Below are 24,933 nucleotides of genomic sequence, written 5' to 3'. Positions count from 1 at the left end.
AGCCACCAAAGCAAGTCATTTTTTTTCAAAAGGCATGTATTCTTTAAAACATCTTTACAGTAAAATAAGCTAAAAACTGAAAACAAACCAGTTTTTGAGGGGTGAGGGTGGGGGGGGGGGGGGTGAGGGGAGGTTGCAGAGAGTTGTTGTCGCCACAAAAGTCACAGACATCTATAGCACAGATCTCTGACTACCTTTATCCAAGCTTTCTTTCATATATTCCCCCCACCCCCAACATCAATAGAAAGCAAATTGGGAATCAGACACAAATGAGACATTTACGGTGAGTATCATATCGAGAGCTCTATTGTGAAAGGTTACGCGTTGAAAGCATTGAAAAGCCTGATATGTTACAACAACAAAGTGCTGAGTCTCTCTCTCTACATCCTTGGGAACACGATAAGGAAATATTACTGCTTCATTTATTTCTCTTTCATTCGCCTTTTTAGAAAAAAAAAAAACATCCAGGCCCAAACTACTGTAATGGTAGTTAGCCTGCCACAATTAGACCATGGTTCACTTGACGTACAGTTTGTTTGTATGTTGTCCGTTGGAGCCATTCTAGCCGATTGCAGCTCACGTGAGGCTGACGTCTGTCACAACACCTACAGAATGATAATAATGAACTTTGTTCCTCTAATTGGTCTAATTCAGGCATGGGCGAACTACGGCCCGGGGGCCATACACGGCCAGTTAAGCTTTTTAATCCGGCCCACCCAACTTGAAGGAATGATATTAATAGTAAGTCATAAAATAGCAATAAAATTTCAATAAAGAGCTGAACACCCTGGTGGGGCTTCAAAGACACTGATTCTGTTGGAACTTTGCTTTGGTTCATTTTCAATTGACATTAAAGCAACATGTTTTCCACATATCCAATGATGGATTTTTCCTCCTGTGAGGTGGCTCAACAGAACACTCCATCCATCTGCTGCTGTTCCGGCACCCCCCGCCCCCTTGTCAAATTGTAGAACCCATTGTGGCCCCACCAGTCAAAACATGTGCCCACCCCTGGCCTAATTGGTTGTATGTCCATCCAAATGAATGAAAAGGCAGCTTTGTCTACTTACTATTGGCAATGTCCCACGACATGATGTGCCTACAAAAAGCACCAGACCCAATTGTCATTTCATGATTATATCGTGAATTAGCTGCGCTAGGCTAATCAGCGGTGGGAAAGCGCTCACCAAAGGGCAACTGCTACTAAAATGATCTTTTTGAATACTTGGGTACAGAACGTTGAGGGGAGCAGTGAGTGAACAACGGGGACATCAGGATTCCACATGTTTCTCGGCACAGTCACAATGCAAGAACCACAGGAATGACATTTCTGAGAGTGTATCCGCCGAGATCAGCGGTCCATTGTGAGTGGTTCACTGGCCAAGGGCAATAAAAACAGTTCCGCTCAATCACAAACGGGATGATTCCGTCGCCGTCTCCTGATCTCCAGCTCTTGTCAGTCGTATTGCTTTTCGTTGGCGTGTTGACGGACGGAATCCCGAATCGTCCTTGCCGTTTTTCAGGCCACTTTGTCACCTCCGGCAGTGACGGCCAATCAAAGGAAGTATTTACAAGTTGATGGGGGGGGAATGGGAGCGATACAGAGGAGGAAGGTAGGGGGAGAAGGCACACATTTGGTTCCCCGTCGTCTTCTTCAGCAGACCTGAAAATTGCAAAGATAAAATCTTCTCAAAATGTGCCTTATATGTCAGCACCACCAGTTAAGAAGTTTGCCTAGCCCTGGTCTAAGAAAGTAAAGCCCCTCATTCCCAGTGATGAGACTTGCTCTGAGGCAGTGGGAACATCCGTTGTTCTTGTCATATTCAGCTTTGATCAAGGAGCAAAACATTCCCCCCCCCCCCCCCCCCCCCCATTCTTTTATTTATTTCACTGCGACCATCTTCTCACCTTCTGGTCGGACATCATGCTGTTGGCCTGCAGGGGGGTGGGATGCCCGCTGAGCAGAGCCGTCCCCGGCCGATCGTGCTCGCAGAAGATAGTCCCATTGATGTAGTGGAAGCGGTCGCCAGGGACCAGGCGGTTCCTGCAGGTCGCACAGGTAAAACACTGGAGGAGAGAAATATAATATAAATACCAACAAAACCACAGCGCACTTGGAATGTCTCGCTAGTGTTGAAGTCAAGACGGCATCAACTGAGACCAAGTCATTATCAAGACCAGAGAGCATCGAGACCAAGACCAGAACAAGACTTTGTATATCAAGGAAAAACAACGACAAAACAGAAGAAAATGATCAGTATCTTTAACGCAACACCTCTTTTCAGCAAGGTGTCTTTGAATAATTTTGAATAATTTCGCTTCGTAAAATTCAAAAATTAAATGAACTACTAATAAGGGGGCAGGGAGTCACTCTGGTTGTCACAAACAGAGCGTAAAACGGCAGCAGGTGGATTATTTTCCGTTATTATCGTGTCATTACAGTGTTGGCTGAGTCTTGACCGGTCAAAAATCCACGATCACAAATCTTGAGTCCGCCCAGTTTGAGACTGAGACGAGACGCAGTAAAAGTGCCTCCGAGTCCGAGACCAGACCCTTACAAAGTGGTCTGGAGACCATGACCAGTCTCCGGTACTACAACATAATGTCTTGCCGTGGTGAAAGCCTTGGTTCTGTGGCAGCAGCGCTCACCTTCAGGTGGTAAACGTTGCCCTGCGCCCTCATCACCATCTCGCTGGCTGGTATCGACTGTCCACACGCACTGCAGGCGCCGCTGTGTCCAAACAGCCTGTGCAGTGAAAGAGAGGGACAGTTCTTAAAACACTTGATTCCATCCAGAGTCATTAATGGCAAAAAAAACCAAACATTCAACTTTGAACCTGGACTTTCTGACTTTTACTTGAGTAAATGGGTTGAATCAGTACTTTCACTTTTCCAAGAGTATTTTTTTTTTTGTACACAAGCATCTATACTTTTACTCAAGTACGGAATGTGAATAGTTTTGACACCTCTGCCAGGCCTGGTGTGCACAGACACACACTTCCATCTGTTCTCTCAAAGGATCTGAAGCCTTTAGACGGTGTTGGCACAGCAAAACTCTGCTCTGCGTTCATTTAAAATAACACTTTATACACACTGGTCAGTCTTCCCGACCGTGTAAAGGACGACTGTTTCAACTGTTAACAGCCAAACAGTTCAACTTGTTTAGAGTCATTTTGGGGACTTTGAGGTTTCACAGTCAGGCTTTTTTGCACTCGGCAGATAAGGAGGAGCCACATTTCCATATTGTGGGTATTTAGGAGATATCGAGGTGGAGCTGCCCCATAAAGGAGAATGCTTCTCCTCTGTGTGTGTGTGTGTGTGTGTGTGTGGCATTTTCATAAATGTTGATTTTGTGTGGGCTCCGTTTAAAAATCATTTTAAGAATTTCTTTCTGCCTTCCAAACTTACTCTTCTAAATGGAATAATTCCCCCCCCCCCCCCCCCCACCACCACACACACACACACACACACACACACACACACACACACACACACACACACACACACACAGTTTTTTTTTCATGTTTAAGGCACTAGACCAGGGCTGGGCAAACTTTTTGACTGGTGGGGCCACAAATTCTGGGTTCTAAAATGTGACAGAGGGGCCGTAGCAGCAGCAGATGAATGAAGTGTTCTGGTGAGTCGCCTCACAGGAGGAAGAAATATATCATGGCATATGTAGAAAACGTGTTGCTTTAATGCAAAGTTACAACAAAATCAGCGTTTGTGAAGGCATCACGGTATTTAGCTCTTTATTAAAATGACTCTTAAAGGACTGAAAAAATGGATGAAATACAGCTATTTTATGACTTACTTAATATTAATATTTTTTTCATGTTTGGCGGTCGGGATTAAAAAGCTTTAAAAGGCCACATATGGCCCTTGGGCCATAGTTTGGCCATGCCTGCGCTAGAAAAAGTTCAAAAATGATTTTGGAACCTCATTTTTTTCTCCCTCTCCTGGCAAAAGAGTGGACAGATGTGGACGTTAATTTGGCTCCACAGCAGCGCCCTGCCAGCAGCTCTGTTCTCCTGCTGGGGATCTAATGAAGCGGCCCACTGGATATGAAGTGGAGCTCCAGGAGCAGGTTCCCCCTGGTGAATCATGTCCAGCAGGCCAAACTGCACCAGTGGAAATGAAAGCGGACACCGGAGCGTCCATCCTGACACACGTGGAGCTGTGAAGGAGCTCCTGCATCTGTGGCACTGCTGCAGATGCATCTGCCCTTTATAATTCTCAGCTCGATTAAATGATGAACTTTACAGTTTTGGGCTCCAACTTGTGTGGATTAATTCACCAAACGAACTGCATTCCCCCCCCCCCTTCCATTTACTACTTGGGTACATGCTACGTGCTGCAGTATACAATCAGACATGGTACGGCATTAGCCAGTCCCAGCTGTCAGCTCTCTAAGTGGGGGGTTGGGCTCAGGGCTCGGGTCCCGCCCTCCTGGATGGTATCACACACTGAAGTCATGTTGGCACCTGAACTGCGGCAGGTTCAAGTCTTAATAAGACGCCTCCTTTAGCATTACAAGCTTTTTGTGAAAGCGATGCCCTGTGACACCGACTTCACTACTTTGACTGCTCTGGCTCTCTCTCTCTCTCTCTTTCTCTCTCTCTCTCTCTTTCTCTCTCTCTCTCTCTGTCTGCACAGGGTAATGAATTTTTTATCTTAATCCAAACAGTCATTTAATGAGTGTGCCTAAGAGGATTCCTGCTCTCCTTAATTAACCCACACACACATATAGCCCCAGCACAAGGGCGCTGACACACACACGCGCACGCGCACACACACACACACACACACACATTTCTTGAGGCTCAGTTACAGCTCATCCTGCTTTAATGGCATGAAGGGTGAGAATGCGAGGACCAGACCCGAACCCGCCCTGAGGTCAGCACCGTCTCCTTCATCTGGGCCCAGAGTGAGATCTCACTTAATTAGTGATGGGTGTCATGTGTGAGGGGGAAATGCGACTGATGGCACCAGAGGGAATGTCTTTTCTCATTTCATCCAGGCAAAGGTTGCCGGTGCCTTGTTGACCCGTGGGCTTCCGACCACTGAGCAAGTCGATCCGACGTCCACCGGAAAGCCAATTTGTTAGAAATCTGACTTTTTTTTTTTTTGAAGCTATGCGACAAAATTTGATATAATTGGCTGAGCCCGGCACGGCCAGCGAGTAGCACACGTGCAGTGGTGGAAAAGGACACCTGACGTAACGTACGGGGTCACGTGACCGGTTCACTTCAAGTGAAAATGGCGCGTTACGTTTGGACGGAGGAGGAGACGGAATATTTTTTACAAGTCATCAAAGAGAAAAATATAACAACCGTTGTTGACAGCAAACAAACATAAACAAACATAAACAAACATAAGCAAACAAAAGCAAACATAATTCGTTCAAATCTCATCCGGCAAGATTTGACGAGAATTATGACTTGTGTAATTCACACCATTCAATGGAAACACCTGCAAATCGCAATTTTACTTAGTCGAAATTTTAGGAATATTGCTTTTATTTTGCTGTGATGGAAACTCAGCCTGTACCGGCAGTTGCAGGCCAATCGAAAGCAGTCACGACTTGAAAAATGAACCCGTCCGAATCAAGAACCCTCCGTCACCTTTTACGAAAAACGTACAAACTGTGACTTTCATCAGCACGGATCCCAACACCCTGTATCTGGCTTCCAAAGTCACGTGGCGTTCAAAGCCTGGTGTATCCGTTGGAGCCTTGGGGATCCAGACGTTTCCTCAAATTGCAGCCAACGGTTGAAATGTATCCTTCTTGCCACAATAAATATGAATAGTATATAACAGTTGGGGCTAGAACAACCTTGTCCTATGTCAGCCTGCCCGCCGACCCACTTTGGAATTTTGTTGTAGCAACGCAAATTAAAACGGAGCAAGCCTTCAAACACAGCACACGGCAAACCTGAGATGACAAATCCATGTTCGGGCTTCTCCCAATAAAAACAAGACTGCTAATGGCATTCCGCATGAATCGTAATTGGGGTGGTGGTGGTGGTGGTGGGCATTTAATTGTGCACCTGAGTAAACATCTCCATAGCCGGACCATTGGGGCTTGTGGTTTTGAAAGACCAAGTTGTTCATACACAACACGGGAATTACTCAGCTCTGATGATGAGGGCTTGGGATGCAATACAAGGGTACAGTGTGAGTTTTATTTTAGTACGAGTCCTGGAGGAGAAAAAAAAGCCACTGTATTATTGTTGGCCTGATACACAAAGTGCGCTGTGTCTCAGTTCCTCTTCAGCTTTGGGCTTTTCCACGTTCGGGCCCTCAGTTGCCCTGAAGACGCTGGCGCCCACACAGTCCCAATGTGTGTTCCGGCCGATGCAACGCCAGGTACAAAGACCGAACAAAGCACAGACGGGTCTCACTGCTGCTTGAAAATTGATCACCAACTTTGATATCGCATGGTACAATAGAATTGGCCTATAGCTGCGCTTCCTTCACTGTTTTTTGCAAAATAAAAGTGATATTTCTCAAACTTCGACAGAGTACAATAGCGATTTGCAGGAGTAAATGCAGAAAAAGTGTTTCCATGGCACTTTTGCGATATACCTCAAAATGGATACGTCTGAAAAACCACCTCATGAGAGCGTCAGAACCTTTTGGCCATATGTGAGAGGTTTTTCCAAGTTATGGCGTTTCCATTACCAGTTTTTTTATTGCGATATTTAGGTTTTGTGCAATTCTAGGGGTCATGGTACTTTCCAGGCAACCTTTTTTTTTTTTCTAGCCAGTTTGCCAAAGATTTCTGGCTTTTATTGGGTAAAACAGTAATGAACGCGCCTACTGGGGGATGATTGACTCAGGGGCCTCACCTTATGTAGTCGTTCTTGCAGAGGATCATGCCTCCTTTGCTGTAGCAGGTGCTGCTGTACTCGCCCAGCTGCGCGTGGCAGCACGAGCACTTGAGGCAGCGCGTGTGCCAGTAGCGCTCCATGGAGAAGAGCAGGAAGCGGTCGGCGATCCGACCTCCGCACCCGGCGCACGACCTGGCCGCCGCGCCTCCGCCGCCGCCCATCACCGCCACGGCGGGCACCTCCACCCTGCTGTTCACCATAGCAACCTGAGGAGAAGTTAGTTCAGACAGGAAATACTGTGAAAATGCTCCCATGAAGTTAAAGTTCAATTCTACCACTCTCAAGCAATGAAAGACTGTTGTTGGAAGCACACCGATACCAGCTGTATCCGACACCAGTGTTCAGGTATCCGTACCAAGTACTCTACTGGTACTCGTAAAACATGTGCCGATATCACGACACCGGTACCAGCTGTGTATGCGTGCATGTGACAGTTTTGTTAAACTCGTGTTTGTGCTGCAGCGAAACATGCGTGCAACATGTGCGTCAACGGATTTGTGGGCAATTTGTGGCCACTAATTAGTTTGGGTTGCTTGACTGGAGACACACTGATTTATATTCAACTGCTGCGGTCAAATACCTTCTGCAGCAGGATTGAGACTTGCGCAGCTGTGACGTGTAAAAAAAAAAACCAACTGCTCCTACAAATGAGAAGTTATCACCTCTGTTTGCATTTGTTGCTCCAACTTGAAGCGTTGACGCATGCGGCGGCATCGGGGAACTTTAACGCATTTCTACTTTTTTTTTGGGGTGGGGGCTTTTTTTCATTTTTTCCATTTCAAACCAAAACTGATTTCATGCACAGCTGCGAATAATATTTCTTTCACACTGAGCAAGGCCACGTCGGCGGGTGCTACTGAGCAATGAGTCAGCGAAAAAAAAAGAAAAGAAAAAAAGAATAAAATAAAATAAAATAAATAAATCTTGCTTGACCGCATGCGTGATTCATAATTAGCGCCAACAACAACATGAAATAATTGCATGGATTTCATTTTCCAAATGAGCAGCAGCAGCAGCAGCAACAGCAGCAGAAGCACAATTTGTCCTCTGGAGCATCTAATTTCAGCGAGGGCACGTTAAGCTTTTTACGACTAGTCTTCCCACAAGATCATTTGAGATTGCAGCAGCTGCTTCTCGACAGCAAAGCAGGGCTGCCCTCAATACCCCCATTCTGCAGTGTGGACACCTGGCTCTAATCAGCAACAGGAACATCATGTTAAGAAGCCCAAGGCTACATTAAAACCACAAACAGTCGCATGCACCCAGACTAAATCTTCCCATTAGTGGAGGCTTATTCGTGAATGAGCTCATCTTTTGAAGGGGAATCTGGGTATTTAGAGCACAAACCAAACTTGAAAAATGCAAACGCTCAAATTCTGACGTCGGACCCCGAAAACCCAGCAAAAGGATGAAATCACTAAATTGGTTCCTTTCTGAAAACACATTCGCACTCGGACCCCTGCTTTGGGCCCTTTGCTGGTCTTGATTATATTCAGGAAAGTCTGTTTACATGGAACATGGAGATTGTGATTGGTTATGTTATACAAGTGTGCGGTATGCAGGTTTTGGCTGCATTAGTGTCCATTTGGGTGAGTTTTCAAAGTTTAAAAATAAAAATAAATAAATAAATGTAATTTCAAAATGGTTTCAAGATTGCCCTCTAAAGGTCTGGAATCTGGAACTGAAAATTCTGTGTAAATAATCGTGCAGCAGACCAGTCCTGTTTCACCCACTGCACAGTGGATGGTAAACTGGTCGTCCTTGTCGTACGTGTACTACATTTTCTTTCAGTTAAAAGTAGATGTTAGAATGTTCAATAGAGGTTTTTAGAAGAATCAGTTCAACATAAGCAAACAAACCTTCGAGATCTTCAAGTGCAGTAGAATGAATGGTTGAGTGAAAGCATTGAAATAATTGTAACTAGTGCAGGTATGGAGACCAGAATCGAAGAATTGTGCTACTGAAATGCAACTTGTTTTGTTTTTGGTTGTTTTTTTGGGTGGGGTTGGGCTCATTTTACTCTGAGTCTTCATCACTCCTCTCCCTCCAGATGGCCACCAGTGTCATTGGGGGGTTGCAACCGTTTTTTTTTTTTTTGTTTTTTTAACAAGATACCCTCCTGCTGAGGCAGGACCACCGCAGGATGATCGTGTACTGTGGCTACGGCCCGGGGGCCATATGTGACCCGTTAAGCTTCTTAATCCAGCCCGCCCAACTTGACGAAATTATATTAATCGTAGGTAAATAAAAAACAGATTTCATCCATTTTTTCAGTGTTTTCAGAGTCCTTTCAATAAAGAGCTGAATACCTTGGGGCTTCAAAGACATTTTGTTGTAACTTTGCTTTGGTTCACTATCAGTTGACATTGGAGCACATGTTTAATACACATCCCATGATATATTTATCTCTCCTATGAGGTGGGTCACCAAAACACCCCATCTATCTGCTGCTGCTCCGGCCCCTTGGTCAAATTTTAGAACCCATTGTGGCCCATGGTTCAAAAAGTTTGCCCACCTAGAGAGCACCTCACCTTTCGGCCACGGCTGCCAATTTATACTAATTGACCAGCTCAATGGTCTAGTGGTAGAGTGTCTGCCCAGAGACTGGGAGGTTGTGGGTTTATACCAAAGACTGTAAAAATGGTACCTGTTGCCCACCGCTCCCTCGGGGGATGATGGCTCAAATGCGGAGGACAAATTTTACATCCTTTGGGGTGAGACAATCACTGGGACTTTAACTTTAAAGAGATTAGCATTGATGCTGCAGTTTTTCCCATTATAGAAGAACTACACTGAGTGCCAGTCTTAGCAGAAAAGGTGTTGTCACTTGAATCATTAAGCACCGCGACAGACTTCTAATTTTGCCATTGGGCTCTGCTGCCAAGTTTCACTTGGCTGGTTTGATTCCCGATTGGGCAACAGACGATCGATGTGAGAAATGCAGGGAATGATGTTCATACTTCACTCCCTTTACGACTGGCTCAGGCAGTGTGTTGGTATGCAGCTGCTTGACTGGTCTGGTGAACTTAACAGCCTCATTGATGCATCCGAAACAGAACTCAGCTACAATACACAAGTGGTGCGGTGACTTTGAACAAACAAATCTAACAAACAAACGAAAAGGGCTCTGGTAGCAGAACTCTGTGTCGGAGGCAGTTCCGTCACCGTCAGTGGTCCCCTTGGAAACAAACAAGAGTTCTGGTAGCAGAAGGTCGTTACTTAGCACGTCCAGCTCGTACACTCGACATTCACACGTCTGCTGCAATTATATATTTTAACGATCACTCAACATTTTCCTCGCACGCTTGAGTGGGCGTTCGTTCAGTTGTGTACGACAAGTGGCACCAAGCGTGTTTCGCTTAATGAGCAAAGACTATGAGCTTATCGGCAGTGAGTAAGTGTAAAGATGATGCATTTTAGTTGACAGGGAATTTTAGTGGGACATCAACAAACACAGGTAGAAGGCATTCCTACCATTTTAAGACACACATAGCACAACCGATTGCCTTTTACTATTCTCTTCTTACGACGTGTATTTACTAATCCTGCAAGGCACTGAGGTAGGCTTGGCTATTCTCATTCAGTTCTCAATTATTGTGCAGATGCCTTGATAGCTTGCGGTTGTGACGGCAACATTAGAACTGAGACATTTGAATCTGATTTACCAAGATCCCGATAAGAACCAAAATGAGATTCATGGCCTTTCAACAGTTCCTTTGCGATATCTACGGGCTGGGTGCCCAATATTGTGTTGCTAATTTGAGACCGTCACATTGACGGGCAGATTGACTTTCTGATGTTACTCTTTTCTCATCAAAATGCAAATCCTGCATTTAATCTACTTGAATGAAACAACACAATGACACCTGCTTCAGGCAGAGGAGCATCAGCACTCTTTATTGCCACTACCCCGACATACCTGTAGGACATTCAAGTGACGCTCTGTTGCGAAAGTAGGAATGTACTCTCTCTTTATTTCAGCCGATTATCATCTTCTCCAGTCAGATCCAGAGATCGTCACTAATCAGTTTTGGTGCATTCAGACATTCCACAAAGGTCCAGGGGCTTCTTAAAGAGGGAGGACCGGAGACCCCATAATTTGCATACCTCCATCTCTTACAACAATACAGAAAGTCGGTGTGCTGGGGACTGAGGAGACCTGAGACTTTAAAGACCCCCTAAACTCTCACTTGGCAGACCATCAGACAGAATGTTTTTCGTGTTTTAATTCAGGGAAGTGGACTGAGTGTTGAATTATTTCAGACACTTATCACTCGGACGTAAGTCTAAACTACACCTTATTTGGGGGTCAACCGTGAGACTGCAATGGCAGAAGGGCACACTTTATTCACCTGAAGTCAGAAAGCTCTCGATGACTATAAGAAGGCATTGATATATTCATAATAACAACAGGTAGACACAACATTTATTTGTGTCAGTGATAACACGAGCCAAGAAGGAAATCACCTTTCAAATTGGACTACCAATGGCTAAAACATGAGGTAAAAATAATAATGATCTGACTCTTCTAATAGGATGAAACCACTCAATCAAAAAAGCCAAATATCGAGTCATTGCGTTGGGGCTATTTCTGGATGACATTAAAATCAAATGAATTATTCATCGTTTTGACAAGGGGAACCCCTGGGAACCCTTTGAGGACCCCTACCCAAGGGTCCAGAACATCGAAAACCAGTTTCATTACCATATTTTATGTCTGTGAAGGTTCTGTCAGTCATCCAGGTTATCTTGAAGTTTAAGATCTTGAAGATCATGAAGATAGCAAGAACAAGTCCAGTGGCCCCAACTCAACCCTTCTACTTTACCACAGTTCTACAACCACGCTGAGGAAGCAGGCAGGTAGGTGAGGTTCGAAATGTTAAGTAATCACAAGCGTCATAATCAATATGGCTTTTGCCATTTTCATAAGGAATGATTCAAAGGAAGACACAAAAATCCAAACAAAGAAAGTTTCACTTGGCGGAAGCCATCAAAACGTCACGATATACAACAAAACGACGTCAGTTCAGAATTAGAATTAAAAGCCTTGATGGTCAAGTTAAGAGAGCATAGAACTAAAGTCGGGGTGCTACTCCTGCTTGGTTTAAGAATATTAAAACACTAAGCAGTGCTATTTCAATATGCTTAAAACACCAAGAAGGAGTATTCGAGGTTCTTCTCCTCAAGCAAGAGCAGCACCTCGAATTTCGCTGTGGAGTTTGAGTTGGTGGTGATGTTGTGTTCATTTGTAAAGACATGGAGCGGACATCTGGCTATTAACGGCTTTCGTTTCAAGAGCAGGGGGGAGAGGGGGGGCTGCGTATCCGGGCTCACCTTGGCGTGGTAAAAGAAACAAAACACCTGGGCGTCTTCACTGTGAATAGCCGATGGAACGCACCCAAGTCAGCGGGTGGTGGCGGCGGTGGTGGGGAAACTTTTCAGCCTTAAATATTCCGCTCGACACGCCGAAGTTCCGATAAAACGTCAACGCAGCATCATCTCCCGTCGTCGTCAGTCGTCGTCCGGCTCAGCAGCTTCCTCCGCAGGTCGGTGCACTGTGGTCGGACACCGGCAGCAGGGTGAGGACAGCCCGCCGCCGGAGGTGGAGGAGGCTCTGGCTCTGGCTCTCTAGCCCGGCTCGGCTGTTTCAGCGTCTCGCTTGTCTTTTGTCCCGGTCGAATGCGAAGTGTGCGCTGCGCTCCCGCGGTTCAGGAAAACTGACGTTTCCTCTGACATTTAAATGCGTCGCGACTCACTCCTCCCACGAGGTAGCGGGGTGGGAGGGGTGCGTAGGGGGGCGTGGCTCCCGTCTCCCGCCTTGCTAAAAAAAAAAAAAAAAGAGAGAGAAATAATTCAACGTGTTACGTGCGATAATATAATATAATATAATATAATATAATATAATATAATATAATATGATATAATTCAAACCGTTGAAAAGGGAAATAAAGAAGAAGTTTTAGGAAGAAGATAGATAGATAGATAGATAGATAGATAGATAGATAGATAGATAGATAGATTAGCAGGTGGTGATAATGCACCTATCAAGTTGGTTGCCACCCGCTTAAAAACAAGAAGAAGAAGAATTCAAAAGGAAATTGCGTTACAGGGGCCAGATGTGGAGGGGAAATCAGCGGTCAAAGACGTTCAGTGATTGCGGTGATTGCATCCTAGTCGGAGCAGCCAAAGAAAGAATTAAAGGCAGAGTTCGACTGACAGCTGGACTCCAGAAGTGCATTTTTCTGTGTATTGGAGGTTTACAAAGTTCACTTATTTCCTTTTTAAGTGCTCTGAAGTCTCACCTGGAAATTCAGCAGCACATAAGTATGTACTTCAATAGTATCTGGGCCTAAATATGCAAGCAGGAGGTAAAACTGAGGTCTGTGGTCCCCCAGTTCCCTTGAAAGCGATATGAAGGAGACTCTTGGGATCACAGGAGGGTCAAAGTATTTTCTGTTAAAAGAGGAAATAAGATGAAAGGTTGTGCGTTACTGCTGTATCTTTAGTACATCTTAGAAGCCATTCATACAATTACCTGTGTCAATAAGAAATATATAATATTTTGGGGAGAGTTATTTATTTATTTATTTATTTATATTATTATTATTATTTTGCGGATTGCGACCTCTGGTGGTTGTACTGTCAAGTCTTTCAACATGCTCCACTACACGTTTATGATATATATATGTTTTCTGGGGAATTAAATTAATCATATACAAAAAAAAAAAAAAAATACATCATAGAATCAGTTATTCTGTGTTATATATTTTCCACATATATATGTATTAATATTTGACAATATGTATTTTATTTTCCAGATAAAGACAAATGAGATAAGATTCTAATAACAACTTGTTATGTTTTTTTCCCCCAAGGGCTCCTCACGCTATAGCACAGCAACAATCGCTTTGTTTACAGCAAATGCACAGGTCAGCACTTCGAATGAAAGCTTTACATTACATTCACTCGAACCAGCAGAGGGCGCCAATGCAAAGCTGGTGCCGAGGCTTGAGCACAAGTTTCATGAAAAGAAGAAGACGGTTAGGACAGTGGCTAGCGGCTCACTGCCCTGGACAAACAGGCTGAATTGGGATAATACTACGGAAATTCATTTATGTTTTTGTCATTTATTCGTAAACTTGAAAGGAGATCGATATTAGCTGGGCGTAACTTTGACGGGTCATTTTCGTTTTGACAGTTGATACGGCAAAAACCTGTGCCGAGTTTACGGTGTTTACATAAAACGCTAACAAGCACTTGGTGGAAACTCCCCCCTTCGTCTTTTTAAAGCTACCAGGACAAGAGTGAAGAACCACGGAACAAGAAAGACACAGGACGTGAGTGCCGAACTGAACGTGACTTTGACGACCTTTCTCTGACACGTCAAGCTTTGTTCTGGTTTTTGTTGTGTTCTGTGTCCACTGCTCCACTGTGACGTGATGGTTAGCACCATGTTAGCATCAGAAGAGGGGGGGGGGCATTCAGGTGTTTGCGTTCAAGTTCGTCGATGCAACCTTTAATTTGATGGAGTTGACGTTAATAACGACAATGTGGGGAGAAAAGGCTGACAAAATGTCGCCGTGTTGATAACCGGAATCTCTCGAAATAATCTCTTGCACAAGCCTGGTTGCATGTTTTACGGTAAGGCTGTATTCAATAGAGCAGGTCCACACCCATAGAGTGATGTTTCAACTAAAGGTTCATGTTTCATTTCATTAGACATGTTGGTTCCATCTGATTGGCTCCGTAGACCTGGAATAAATAAGACACTCGTTTTTACGACGACATGTTGCTAAGGCAACGGCACTTAATTACGATGAGTACATACTGAAGGACCCGTCACAACAGAAAACACAACAACTTGTATATTTTCGAATTTTTGCCATTTCATTTTGAAGTTAAACGGGTAATTTCCTAAACATTATTTGCGGGTATTAATTCTGACTGTGTATTATGTATAGTCACTTATATGAAGACACCAAGTAATTGAACTGAGACTGACAAATCCCAGCTCTGTAATCACAAGTACAGCGTGTGTTTAGTGTTGCTTCCACTGCAACTCTACGAGCTAACTTCTCTCTCTCTGTGGCTCTGCAATCAACCTGCGACTGGCAGCTTTGCACCCTGACAGCAGCAGAAGCAGCGCTGATGAATTGTTAGATGGACTCGATAAAGAGAACCCAATCCTTTTTGAGGACACCTCACTCTTCCTGCTGCACCGCTTGTGTCAGGAAGTCAGTGTTGTTTCGTTACAGTTTATAAATACCCCTAGTGAAAGTGGTTTTGAGCTCCGTGCGTGTATTATAGTGTTTGTCTAGTACAGCCTGTGTGCATAGTCCCTTCCTGCACACCTCTTATTCCTGTTTTAGATATTGGATGTGTTGACGTCACAAATTAGTTTTTAAACCAGCCAGAAGTTGTGTATCGCTGTAATGAGTTACAGAGCAACAGCAATACTTCACCCTGCTACTGGAGGTGAATGACGTGTGGTGGGTCAGCCAATCATTTGTGGGCAACTCTGTAGACCAGACTCTCCAATCCTCTGTTGTTAACTGATCATAGCACGCCTGCAGGGGAGAAGATGAGATGAACAAAGCATACTGTGTCCTACAACTAGTGCATTTTGCCCTGATCACACCCAGTCATTCTAGTATTTTTCTCTGGTTGTAAAACTGTAATGTACAATAAAAATTTTTTCACTGGAAAAAAGCGAAAACCTGCAATCTAATTTAAAGATTGTGTCTGACGGTTCTCTCTCTCAATCTCCTGCTTGTTTCACTTTGTGTTAGCGTGTAATTGCTTTGTTTTAACTGAATGAATGAAATAAAACAAAAATAAATCAGAAAAATGAGACTTTAAAATGTAAATATTGGTAAATTTTCCAGTCAGTGCAGTCCAAGCAGCTGGTCCAGCCTGTGAGGGAACCCTGGGCGAGGTGGTGGTGGTGGGGGGCCGACGCTGAAGAAGGAAGAGCCAGAGCGCAGCAGGAGCAGCAGTGCTCGCCATGCCGCTGTTCTTCAGGAAGAGGAAACCCAGCGAGGACTCTCGCAAGAGGCTGGAGTATCAGCTGTGCCGGGTAAGAAGAATAGTTAGTATTAGTATTAGTATTATTATGTGTAACCTGACAGTGTGACATTGCTCACCTGCATAGGAACAGTCAGACCATCTACAGCCGTCGTCGTCTATGTCTCCGTTACTGTTTACTTTTTAGACCAATTAAGTGAGATTGGATCATTATCCGCGGCACGCCTGACATTATCTCACAGCACACTGGTTGGAAAAACACTGGTCTACGTAATACATAATGTTACGTATTGCACATGCACCTCTCCAGTGTGGAGAAACATCTTTTTTTAATCAATAATGTATAAAACAAGACACTGTTTTTCCCTGCTCTTATGTCTGCAGTCCAAAGAGGCCGGAGCTGATGATATTCTGGATGTTTCCGCCTGCGAGCTCTCAGAGGTGAGTGAGCAGCTTTAAAACTTTGCTTGATGGTCTCATTGTGTTGTCGTGTCGCCTCTCATATAGCAGCTTGTTTCTGAGATAAAACAAGCCGATCACAAACTAAACTAATAAGGTGCTTTTTGCAACATGGAATATGTCTGTTGAGGCTGGAGAGTCAAAATGTGAGAGCTTCCAGAAAATTCAGAGTGGAGTGGACAAACACTCACATTTCTTTGTGAGGATCTGTGATGGTGATGATGGTCTCATTACCCTGTGGTAATACAATAATAGTAATAATCTTTTGTTGTTTAGGTTCCTTCAAGTGCCTTCTCCATTTGCAAGGTCCTACAGAAGAAGGTGAGTTCACACTTAGAAATAATATTTGTGGGGTTTTTTTTAAATCTCTAAATGCATTTACAGGTGTTGAGGCCTTTTGGGTTCATTTAATTCAGAGTGATTGTCTAACAGAGACTGAATATTGCTAGATAGTCCATAACATAGTCCATCGTGTGAGTTATATCTGTTTCCCCTTTTCTTCAGGTTTTTATCCTCCACAACAACTCCTTGAGGTCTTTAGTGCCCAAAGGCTGTGACATCACGTCTCTTTCCACTCTAAAGGTAAAATCAACAAGACACGAGCACGACGGCCAAGATGGCATCAAGTGATAATCACTGATCTCAAAAACTTTAACGTTCTTCTTACACCTTCTTACACCCCTCAAAGGTTTTGGATCTGCACGAGAACAAGCTCACCTCCCTACCAGAGGACATTGGAAAGCTGGCGTCACTGCAGGCAAGCGCCACCACGGTCCAATCAGTAGAAGAGAACGCATGAAGAGAGCTGAGTTCAAAATCAGATGTTAAAATGAGTTTGTGCTCAACCGTCCGTGTCCGACTCCAGATTCTGAATGTGGAAAAGAATCTTTTGAAGAACCTGCCAGATTCCATCAGGGACCTGCGGCTGCTGCAGACGCTCAGCTTGAAGGGTTGGTTGCAGTCGCTCATGCGCCACCTGTGTGTGTGTGTGTGTGTGTGTGTGTGTGTGTGTGTGTGTGTGTGTGTGTGTGTGTGTGTGTGTGTGTGTGTGTGTGTGTGTGTGTGTGTGTGTGTGTGTGTGTGTGTGTGTGTGATGCAAGTCTGATGGCGCTGATGAACATGTGTTTTTCTCCCTCTCTCTCTGTGCTCGTAGGTAATTCCCTGAGTGAGCTTCCGTCCTCTCTCAGCTCGCTGAGCAGCCTGCGCACACTGGACGTGAGCGACAACGTCATCGTCCAGCTGCCCAAGTGTCTGGCCAACATCCGCACGCTGGAGGTTTGTGTGGCTGCATACACACTAAACCAGGGTTGGCAAACTGTTGGGGCCACAATGGGTTCTATAATGTGACAGAGGGGGAGCTGGTTTGCAGTTTTGTAGTTTGCCTATGTTTGGCCTAGAGCCACCCTAGAACCAACCTAGAAACAACCTAGAACCACCCTAGAACAATCTAGAACCAACCTAGAAACATCTAGAACCAACCTAGAAACATCTAGAACCAACCCTAGAACCACCCTAGAACAATCTAGAACCACCCTAGAACATCTAGAACCACCCTAGAAACATCTAGAACCAACCTAGAACCATCAAGCCCAAACATTTTGACTGGTGGGCCCACAATGGATGAGGGTTGGTCCACAGTATTTGTGTACCAATTTAATTCTAGCAGAAGTTGAAGTTGTCTTATTGTGTCCTGTGACAGAGTTTCACTCTGGACGCTGCAGCCATGACCTTCCCACCTGCGTCTGTGTGTTCGGAAGGCACTGAGAGCATCCAGCGCTTCCTGTGCACTGGTAGGGCTTTTGACACACATCCTCACTTTGGTGTTGTATGTGATTTTTGTAAAGTGAAAGTATATGTATTTTTTGTGTTTGGTAGAACTTAGTTTCTAAAGGGCGTTGCATTCACCAAAGAGAAAAATAAAAATTAGCTTCTTAAAAGCTTATTTCTGCTCATTTTCATTCATCATCCATTTTCATTGTTTTCTTCTTTTCCCTGTTGGAATTTTTTTCGCTTTTTCTCACCTGGTTCCTGCAGTGACCTGCTGCGTAATGCTGCTCCATCACCATCTGACACCCTAACGGACCTCTTTGTTCCGTTGTTTTGCAGAAATGGGAATTGAGTATTGTCCCCCATCGCAGTACCTCCTGCCGGTTCTGGAGACTGACAGCAAGCAGAACTCCGACTGTGTGGATGGCGCGGAGGAGGCCTGGAAGGTAGAGTATGTGACCCTCCCTCCGCCCTCCCCCCAGCATGAAATTACTCCTGGAGTGAATCTTTAGTGCTTTGTTTCACCTTCCTGTGTGGGTTTTATTCAGTCTGCGCTGTTTTTTATGTTGCAGAACAAATTCTGTGACTACGAGAAGAGAAAGGTGAGTTATATGGGGTTGTATAGGGTTATAAATAGGGTTCCAAGATGAAGATGGAATGAAGTTGAGAATCTTCTCTTCTTTTAGTTTTTGACTTGTTCTCTCCTCTGGCCTGCAGGAGGAGAAGCAGCAGCAGAAACTGGCCATGGAGAAGCATCGGGAGGAGAAACAGAACGAGCACACGCAACTTTTGCTCATGAACAGCTCCCGCAAGGAGCACATACTGAACTCTGTCCGTCAGGTCAGTAACTCGGTGGTAACACCAACAGGGCTGCGTAGTCAAACGGCCTCGGAGTACAAGCTGCGCTTGCCTTGCACGGCGTCTAGGAGCAGGAGCGTCTGGAGCAGGGGGTCAACCAGCAGCAGAGGGCGCAGGAGGCCGAGAGGATGCTGATCCTGGAGAAGGTGCGACAAGCCGAAGACAGCATCAGCAGCCGCATCAGCAACATGCTGATGGACAACAGCAGGTAGGAGAAGACCCTCCTCCTCTTCCTCCTCAGCCTCCTCCTGCTGCTGCTGCTCTCACTCTCAACAGAGCGGCTTTGTGACTGCAGGTGCTTCTCTCTCCTCAGGCAGAAGAAGAGCGCCGAGATCCTGCAAGCCATGGAGGAAGATCGGTGAGGAGACGCTCGAATGCTCCCACCCTGATCAATAACAACCAAAAGACGCTCCAGCACATGGCGGCACTCCAAGCCAATTATTTTCCATTTTCCCATCTGGGCATATTTATGGAGTGCTGTTCAAGTGAGATGCACAAAGTGCTTTGATGGAGGGAAAAAAAAAGTGAAAGACAAGTTGTTGCAGTGTTTATTCCCGTTCTGTTATTTCCCTCTGAGATGCTGTAGCTTCTCACTCTTTATACTAAAACCTTTTTTAAGTCTTTGCTAAGACGTCCAGTTCTGAGCTGCACCTAACAGTGGCACGTGCAGCATGTGGGTCACTGTTACGCTTGGAGACTTCAGGCTGATTCTTTGCGCACGGTACACAGTAACATCACAAATGTACCGGAACAATGACGCCCTCGTTGCTTCCTTCCTCTTCAGGATCCGTATGGAGCATCTGACGGCCATCACCCAGGAGGAGGCCAACTCGCTGAGGAAGAAGGAGGTGGCAGGTACGGTGGCTCCCGGGACCATTTTCAAAACCTTGGACCATAACAAACCTTGCTCGGCTCTCTCCATTCATCCCTCGTCTTCCCTCCACTGCAGCGGCCATGCAGAAGATGCTGTCGGACAGCTGCGCCCTGAGCCTGCTGCAGGAGGCCAGCGACTTCCGCAGGCAGAGTCTGGTCACCGAGACGTACCGCAGGTAAAACAGAACCATTAGCATTTTAGCTACTGACTGCTGCAACTTCAGTGCCAAATCTTCTTCTTATTTTATTATTATAATAATAGCACCTGGTTTTGCCCCCCCCCCCCCCCCCCCCGTTCTTGACACAGTATGGAGACTTTGGACAGGAAGTTCGATAAGATGCTGTCCCTCCAGGTGCTGGACAAGTCTAAAGCCATCGCCCACATCTTGCAGGAGGTATCTGGGAGAAACATTCTCTCTCTCTCTCTCTCTCTCCCTTTCTCTCTCTCTCTCTCTCTCTCTCTCCTTCTCTCTTTCTCTCTCTCTCTACCCCCCCTCTCCCTCCCTCTCCCTCTTTCTCTCTCTCTCTCTCTCTCTCTCTCTCTCTCCTCTTCTCTCTTTCTCTCTCTCCCTCCCACTCTCTCTCTCTCCCTCTCTCTCTCTCTAGCGATGCTAACAATCTAGAAGTTCCAACGCTCTGACTCGACTGTGTCCTGCTTGGATTTGTTCCCTTTCAGGAGGAGATGCAGAAGGCGGCGTTCCAGGCCCTGCAACTGCAGAAAGACACCGTGCACAACTACATCCGCAATCAGGTCTGTGCGGGCGCCCGAGACACGTCAGACTGTCTAGAGCAGGGTTTCTCAGTCGGTGGGTCCAGAAACCACTTTTGGGTCACGGAGGGGGCCGGGTTAAATAGTTCAACAGGCCGCATATGGTCCTGGCGCCGTAGTTTGCCCATCCTGTGAATATGGGCTAGTGGTTTTATTTTTCTGGATAGGATATTTTGAGAAGATGTATAGTGGCTGCACGTGCAGTTTGACTTTGTCCAAAATGTCCCTGAACAGAGGTGAGAAATAATAGTTATAGTTTTTTTTGTTTTTTTTTTGAAGACATTATAGCCAAACAGATATATTGATAGATAGGTAGGTAGGTAGGTAGTTGGATAAAAAAAAAAAAAAAAAGCAGTGCTTACACAACATGATTTATTTTTTTCTGCTCTCTCTCGTTTTCATTTACGCACCTTACCAGCGGCTAATTCACGTTGCTCATCTCTGAAAAAGCTTTTTTTTTTTCCCCAATTTGAATGAACATTTCAAGCGGTTTAACCATCAGGACATTTAATTTAAATAAAAATAATAGTCACATCAGCTTTTCCATCCGGAACTCTGCATTCTGCATCACGCCTGCCAGCTTCATGTCTGCTTCTCCACTGTTCCCAGATTAAACTCATAGAGGATGAATTAAAGCAGCTGACTAAATTGGAGGTTAAAAGGCGCAGTCTGGACTCAGAGAACCTGCAGGTTGGTGTCACCGCCTCCTTTCTTTGCCTTCCATCATCCCCCCCCATTTTCCTCCTAGTTTTTCTTCCCACCGATAAAAAAAAAATATATATATATATATCATTTCATGTCATTGTGTCATGGCAGCAAACTAATATTAGTTTAAGGGGAATTTCAGCACATTCTGATTCCACTGATCAGGTCCATCTAATTAGCATGCAGATATTTGAGTAGCAGTATTTGTTGTTATATATATATTATGTGTGTGTGTGTGTGTGTGTGTGTGTGTGTGCAGGAGATCCTGGTGGATCAGCGCACAGCTCTTGGTGACATGTTGCAGCAGTTGCTGAAGCAGAGGGACCAGCGGGAGCAGGAGCTGCGGCAGGTTCTGGTGAGCAAACGCTCCATCGTCATGGGTTCCTCCAGTCCAGGAAGGTTTTAATAGCTTCGACTGGGAGGGACTCAGTTTGCCAACGCATTGGAAGTGCTAAACTGAAATTTGTAGAATAATAAAAAAATAATAAAAATCTTAGACACTGGATTGATTAGATGCTGTTGCAGTCCAATAGCGGCAGTTTTGTGTTTTGCAGGTGGAGATGGAGCGGAAGTCTGACTCCACCCAGCAGAACTACTGGATGATTCAGTACCAGAGGCTGCTGGATGCCAAGCCGCTGTCACTGAGGATGCAGGTACGGCCGTCGCTGTTGAACCAAAGCAAATTTCCAACAAAATGAGCGTCTTTGAAGCTCCACGGTGTGCTGCTTTTTATTGAAATGACTCTGAAAAAGCTGCTTTTAAAAAGCTTAACGGGCCCGCATGTGGCCCCCGGGCCGTAGTTTGCCCACCTCACTTGACTTCTCCTGCTCTGCTGTGTTGCAGGAGGCGGGCGTGGAGAAGGAGTTGGTCAACCTACTGTGCAAGCTGTCTGCTCAGCACTACCTGCCCATCCTGGCCCACCACCGCGTCACCTCCAAGGCCCTCGGGCACATGAACATCTCAGACCTCAAGAAGGTTCTTTTTTTTCCCCCCCTTGCAAGCACAAGCATGTCACTGCAGTTTGATGCACACTTTTTAAACAACGTTTGGTAACGCCTGAAATGAAGCTCTATTGTATAGTGAGGGACTTTATAAGGCATTATAAATGCATTAAGCAGGAGTCATTGCCTCGCCTGCCTCCCCTGACTGCACGTCTGCACTGTCAGCTTTTGCTTTGTGTGACTGATCAGCAACTTCTCCTTCTTCTCAGTTGGGGATTAATGAAGTGGGAATTCAGAAAGCTCTTCTGAAATGGGCTCAGGAGAGCCACCCTGCAGGTGCGTTGCTGTATAACTCTTCTTTTTTTTTCCTTTCTTTCAACCATTGTGCCGACACTCCATCGTGTCTTGAGATATTGTCAAACATGCTGTGGGGAAACTACGATATCACACTTGTTCGAGATGGAGAAGTGGCGAGAAGAAAACCAAAGAGGAGGTTTCATTAGATCAGTCGGGGTCTGCTCGAGGTTTCCCCCTGCTGGCTGGATCAGTTGTTTTTCTCTTTGGTTGGCACTTCGAGAGACCTTTGGATGTGACTTAGTGCTTCATAAATACAAGTTGATGGAGTATATACAGTATACATATATATATACATACATACATATTATTATGAGATGTATTGATTCGTGCCTCCCTCTCCCAGCAGAAGGAGCGTGTAAAGCTGTTGAGCAGGAGGAGGAGGAGCCAGCAGTGGCCCCTGGTCCCTCGGGCCCAGTGTCCCCACCACTGTTTCCCAATGCCTTCCACATTCCCGGTTCACCACAGACCCCCGGCACTCCCGTCACCCCGTCTGCCCCCAGCCCAGTGGAGGGACCAGGGAACTCCGAGTGTGTGGTCTGCATGGAGACTGGGGTGAGGATTCTGCAGAGAAATAACCAGCAAGCCTGACACTTTGAACTTGTTGATTTCCATTTCCTGGCCCCAGAGTTCCAGTGTAGTTCAGATTACAGTGATGTGAACCCAGCAGTGGTTCTAACGACTCTTGTCCTTGCCTTGGTCTGCAGGCTCAGGTGATCTTCCTGCCCTGCGGCCACGTGTGCTGCTGCCTGGTGTGCAGCGACGCTCTGCAGCACTGCCCCCTGTGCCGCGGAGAGATATCCCAGCGCATCCGCCTGTACCACAGCTAGGAGCCCCGCCCACTCACTCACACGTCCACCCGGTCACACAATCACTCTCTCGCTGAGCTACTGCAACTCTTCTTATTTATGCATGTGGATGACAAGAGAATGCGGTGTGGTAACCCTGACTGCAGGTAGAGAAGATTCCAAGAGCTGTCGCGTTTTATTTTGTAAAGAGCTGAGACACTTTTTCCCCGGTTAACCGCAAGTACTTAATGTTGTATATGCTGAAAGAAGATAAGTCAACACAAATACTTTGTGTTAAATATGCTGAAAGAAGATACATTAACACAAATATTTGGTGTTAATTTGCCTTCTTTTAGCATGTACAATGCAAATAGGTTTTGTTACATATGTTGAAAGAAGATAAATGAACACAAATACTTTGTGTTGTATATGCTGAAAGAAGATAAATTAGGATTATTTTAAGGCTGTTGTTGTTTTGGTTGTTGTCGTCACTGGTGCCCAGCCCTGTTTGCAATTTCCTGTATTTTTTTTTCCTCTTCAATATAAATTGTTTATAAATATATTTTGTAGCAAACAGGTGACAACTCTACCGGTTAACATCCGACTCTTAACTCTTCGCCTTATTCAAACTCTCTAATTGACTTGTGCCTTTTTCTCATTTCTCTTGTTCTTTTGTTTGTTATTATTATTGTCATCATCCCTGTGTTGTTTTTTCACCAAAGTAATCATAAGAAAAGTCAACTTTCAAGTCTGTCACTTTTTCCTTTTTTGTCTTTTTTTTTTGTTCATCTAAACTCCTGGATGTTTCCAGGTCTCAGTGTAACCACGTTCGGCTGTGAGTTCCTGTAAAACCTCTCAGATAAGAGTCGCAACCTCCTCCTACCTGCACTGTAATCAAGCCGCCAAGCTTGTTTTTCAGTTTTCTGCACTTAAACTTGCACTCTTATTCACACTGAACTGCATCATGTATTGTAACCCGAACTGACTGACTAACAGAACGCCGTCGCACCATCCGACTTATCAAGTGCTCTTAACTTTGGTGTGTCCTTGCATGTTTTCAGGAAGATATCACCTTGTATGCATATGTGTTGTGACACGTGAAGAGATTCAACCTCTTGTCCAGGTTCATTCAATTAATGTTTAAAGATAATTATATCATCATCGTCATCATCATCATCATCATCATAATAATATGCACACTCACACTGTTTGTGTAAAAGCTTTATGTCGCTTAAGAAATGTACTGCTAACTACACACGCAGCCCGTAAAGTGAAATACAGTATATACAATCAACTCTGTTGGCTTGGGTTTTGTCGTTCTTTCTTCTACATTCTGTTCTCTCACTTTTTCTATACACACAAACACACACACACACATATACATACAGTACTACCGGAAAAATTAGAATATCAAGTAAAAGTTGTTTTATTTTGGCAATTTAACAAAAAAGATGAAAGCAACAAATTTTATTGAGCCATTACACACAAATTGACATCTCAAG

The 24,933-nt window shown here is 45.0% G+C and overlaps 2 protein-coding genes across 3 annotated transcripts; one reads left to right on the top strand and one right to left on the bottom strand.

Moving 5' to 3' along the window:
- Window positions 1–228: 228 nt before the first annotated feature.
- On the bottom strand, window positions 229–12,630 carry lmo4a (LIM domain only 4a). The gene is made up of 5 exons (XM_076029210.1): window positions 12,228–12,630; window positions 6,852–7,099; window positions 2,650–2,746; window positions 1,909–2,067; window positions 229–1,663 (listed from the first exon to the last, which is right to left on the bottom strand). The coding sequence occupies exons 2-5, from the start codon at window positions 7,091–7,093 to the stop codon at window positions 1,655–1,657; spliced, it is 507 nt and encodes a 168-aa protein (XP_075885325.1). The 5' UTR covers window positions 7,094–7,099; window positions 12,228–12,630; the 3' UTR covers window positions 229–1,654.
- A 1,267-nt stretch (window positions 12,631–13,897) lies between these two features.
- Window positions 13,898–24,725, top strand: lrsam1 (leucine rich repeat and sterile alpha motif containing 1). Of its 2 annotated transcripts, XM_076029209.1 has the most exons (25): window positions 13,898–14,230; window positions 15,779–15,969; window positions 16,302–16,358; window positions 16,653–16,697; window positions 16,881–16,958; window positions 17,065–17,133; window positions 17,242–17,326; window positions 17,530–17,651; window positions 18,076–18,166; window positions 18,483–18,589; window positions 18,716–18,745; window positions 18,861–18,983; window positions 19,070–19,209; window positions 19,315–19,359; window positions 19,786–19,856; window positions 19,951–20,050; window positions 20,182–20,269; window positions 20,551–20,625; window positions 21,253–21,333; window positions 21,608–21,703; window positions 21,903–22,001; window positions 22,192–22,323; window positions 22,559–22,625; window positions 22,990–23,198; window positions 23,351–24,725. In XM_076029209.1, exons 2-25 carry the CDS (start codon window positions 15,898–15,900, stop codon window positions 23,471–23,473), a joined length of 2,205 nt encoding a protein of 734 aa, XP_075885324.1. In that variant the 5' UTR covers window positions 13,898–14,230; window positions 15,779–15,897; the 3' UTR covers window positions 23,474–24,725. The 2 variants fall into 2 exon arrangements, with proteins under 2 accessions (XP_075885324.1, XP_075885323.1); XM_076029208.1 differs by lacking the exons at window positions 13,898–14,230; window positions 15,779–15,969; window positions 16,302–16,358; ... (1 more) ...; window positions 16,881–16,958; window positions 17,065–17,133 and having other exon boundaries at window positions 17,173–17,326; window positions 22,993–23,198.
- The last annotated feature ends 208 nt before the right edge of the window (window positions 24,726–24,933 follow it).

Source organism: Nelusetta ayraudi, unplaced genomic scaffold (assembly GCF_046127955.1).
Source record: "Nelusetta ayraudi isolate G7.1 ecotype Tasmania unplaced genomic scaffold, CSIRO-AGI_Nayr_v1 ptg000026l, whole genome shotgun sequence".
In the NCBI taxonomy this organism is placed as follows: domain Eukaryota; kingdom Metazoa; phylum Chordata; class Actinopteri; order Tetraodontiformes; family Monacanthidae; genus Nelusetta; species Nelusetta ayraudi.
Note: the sequence above shows the minus strand (reverse complement) of the source record. Positions and strands in the feature narration are given on the sequence as shown.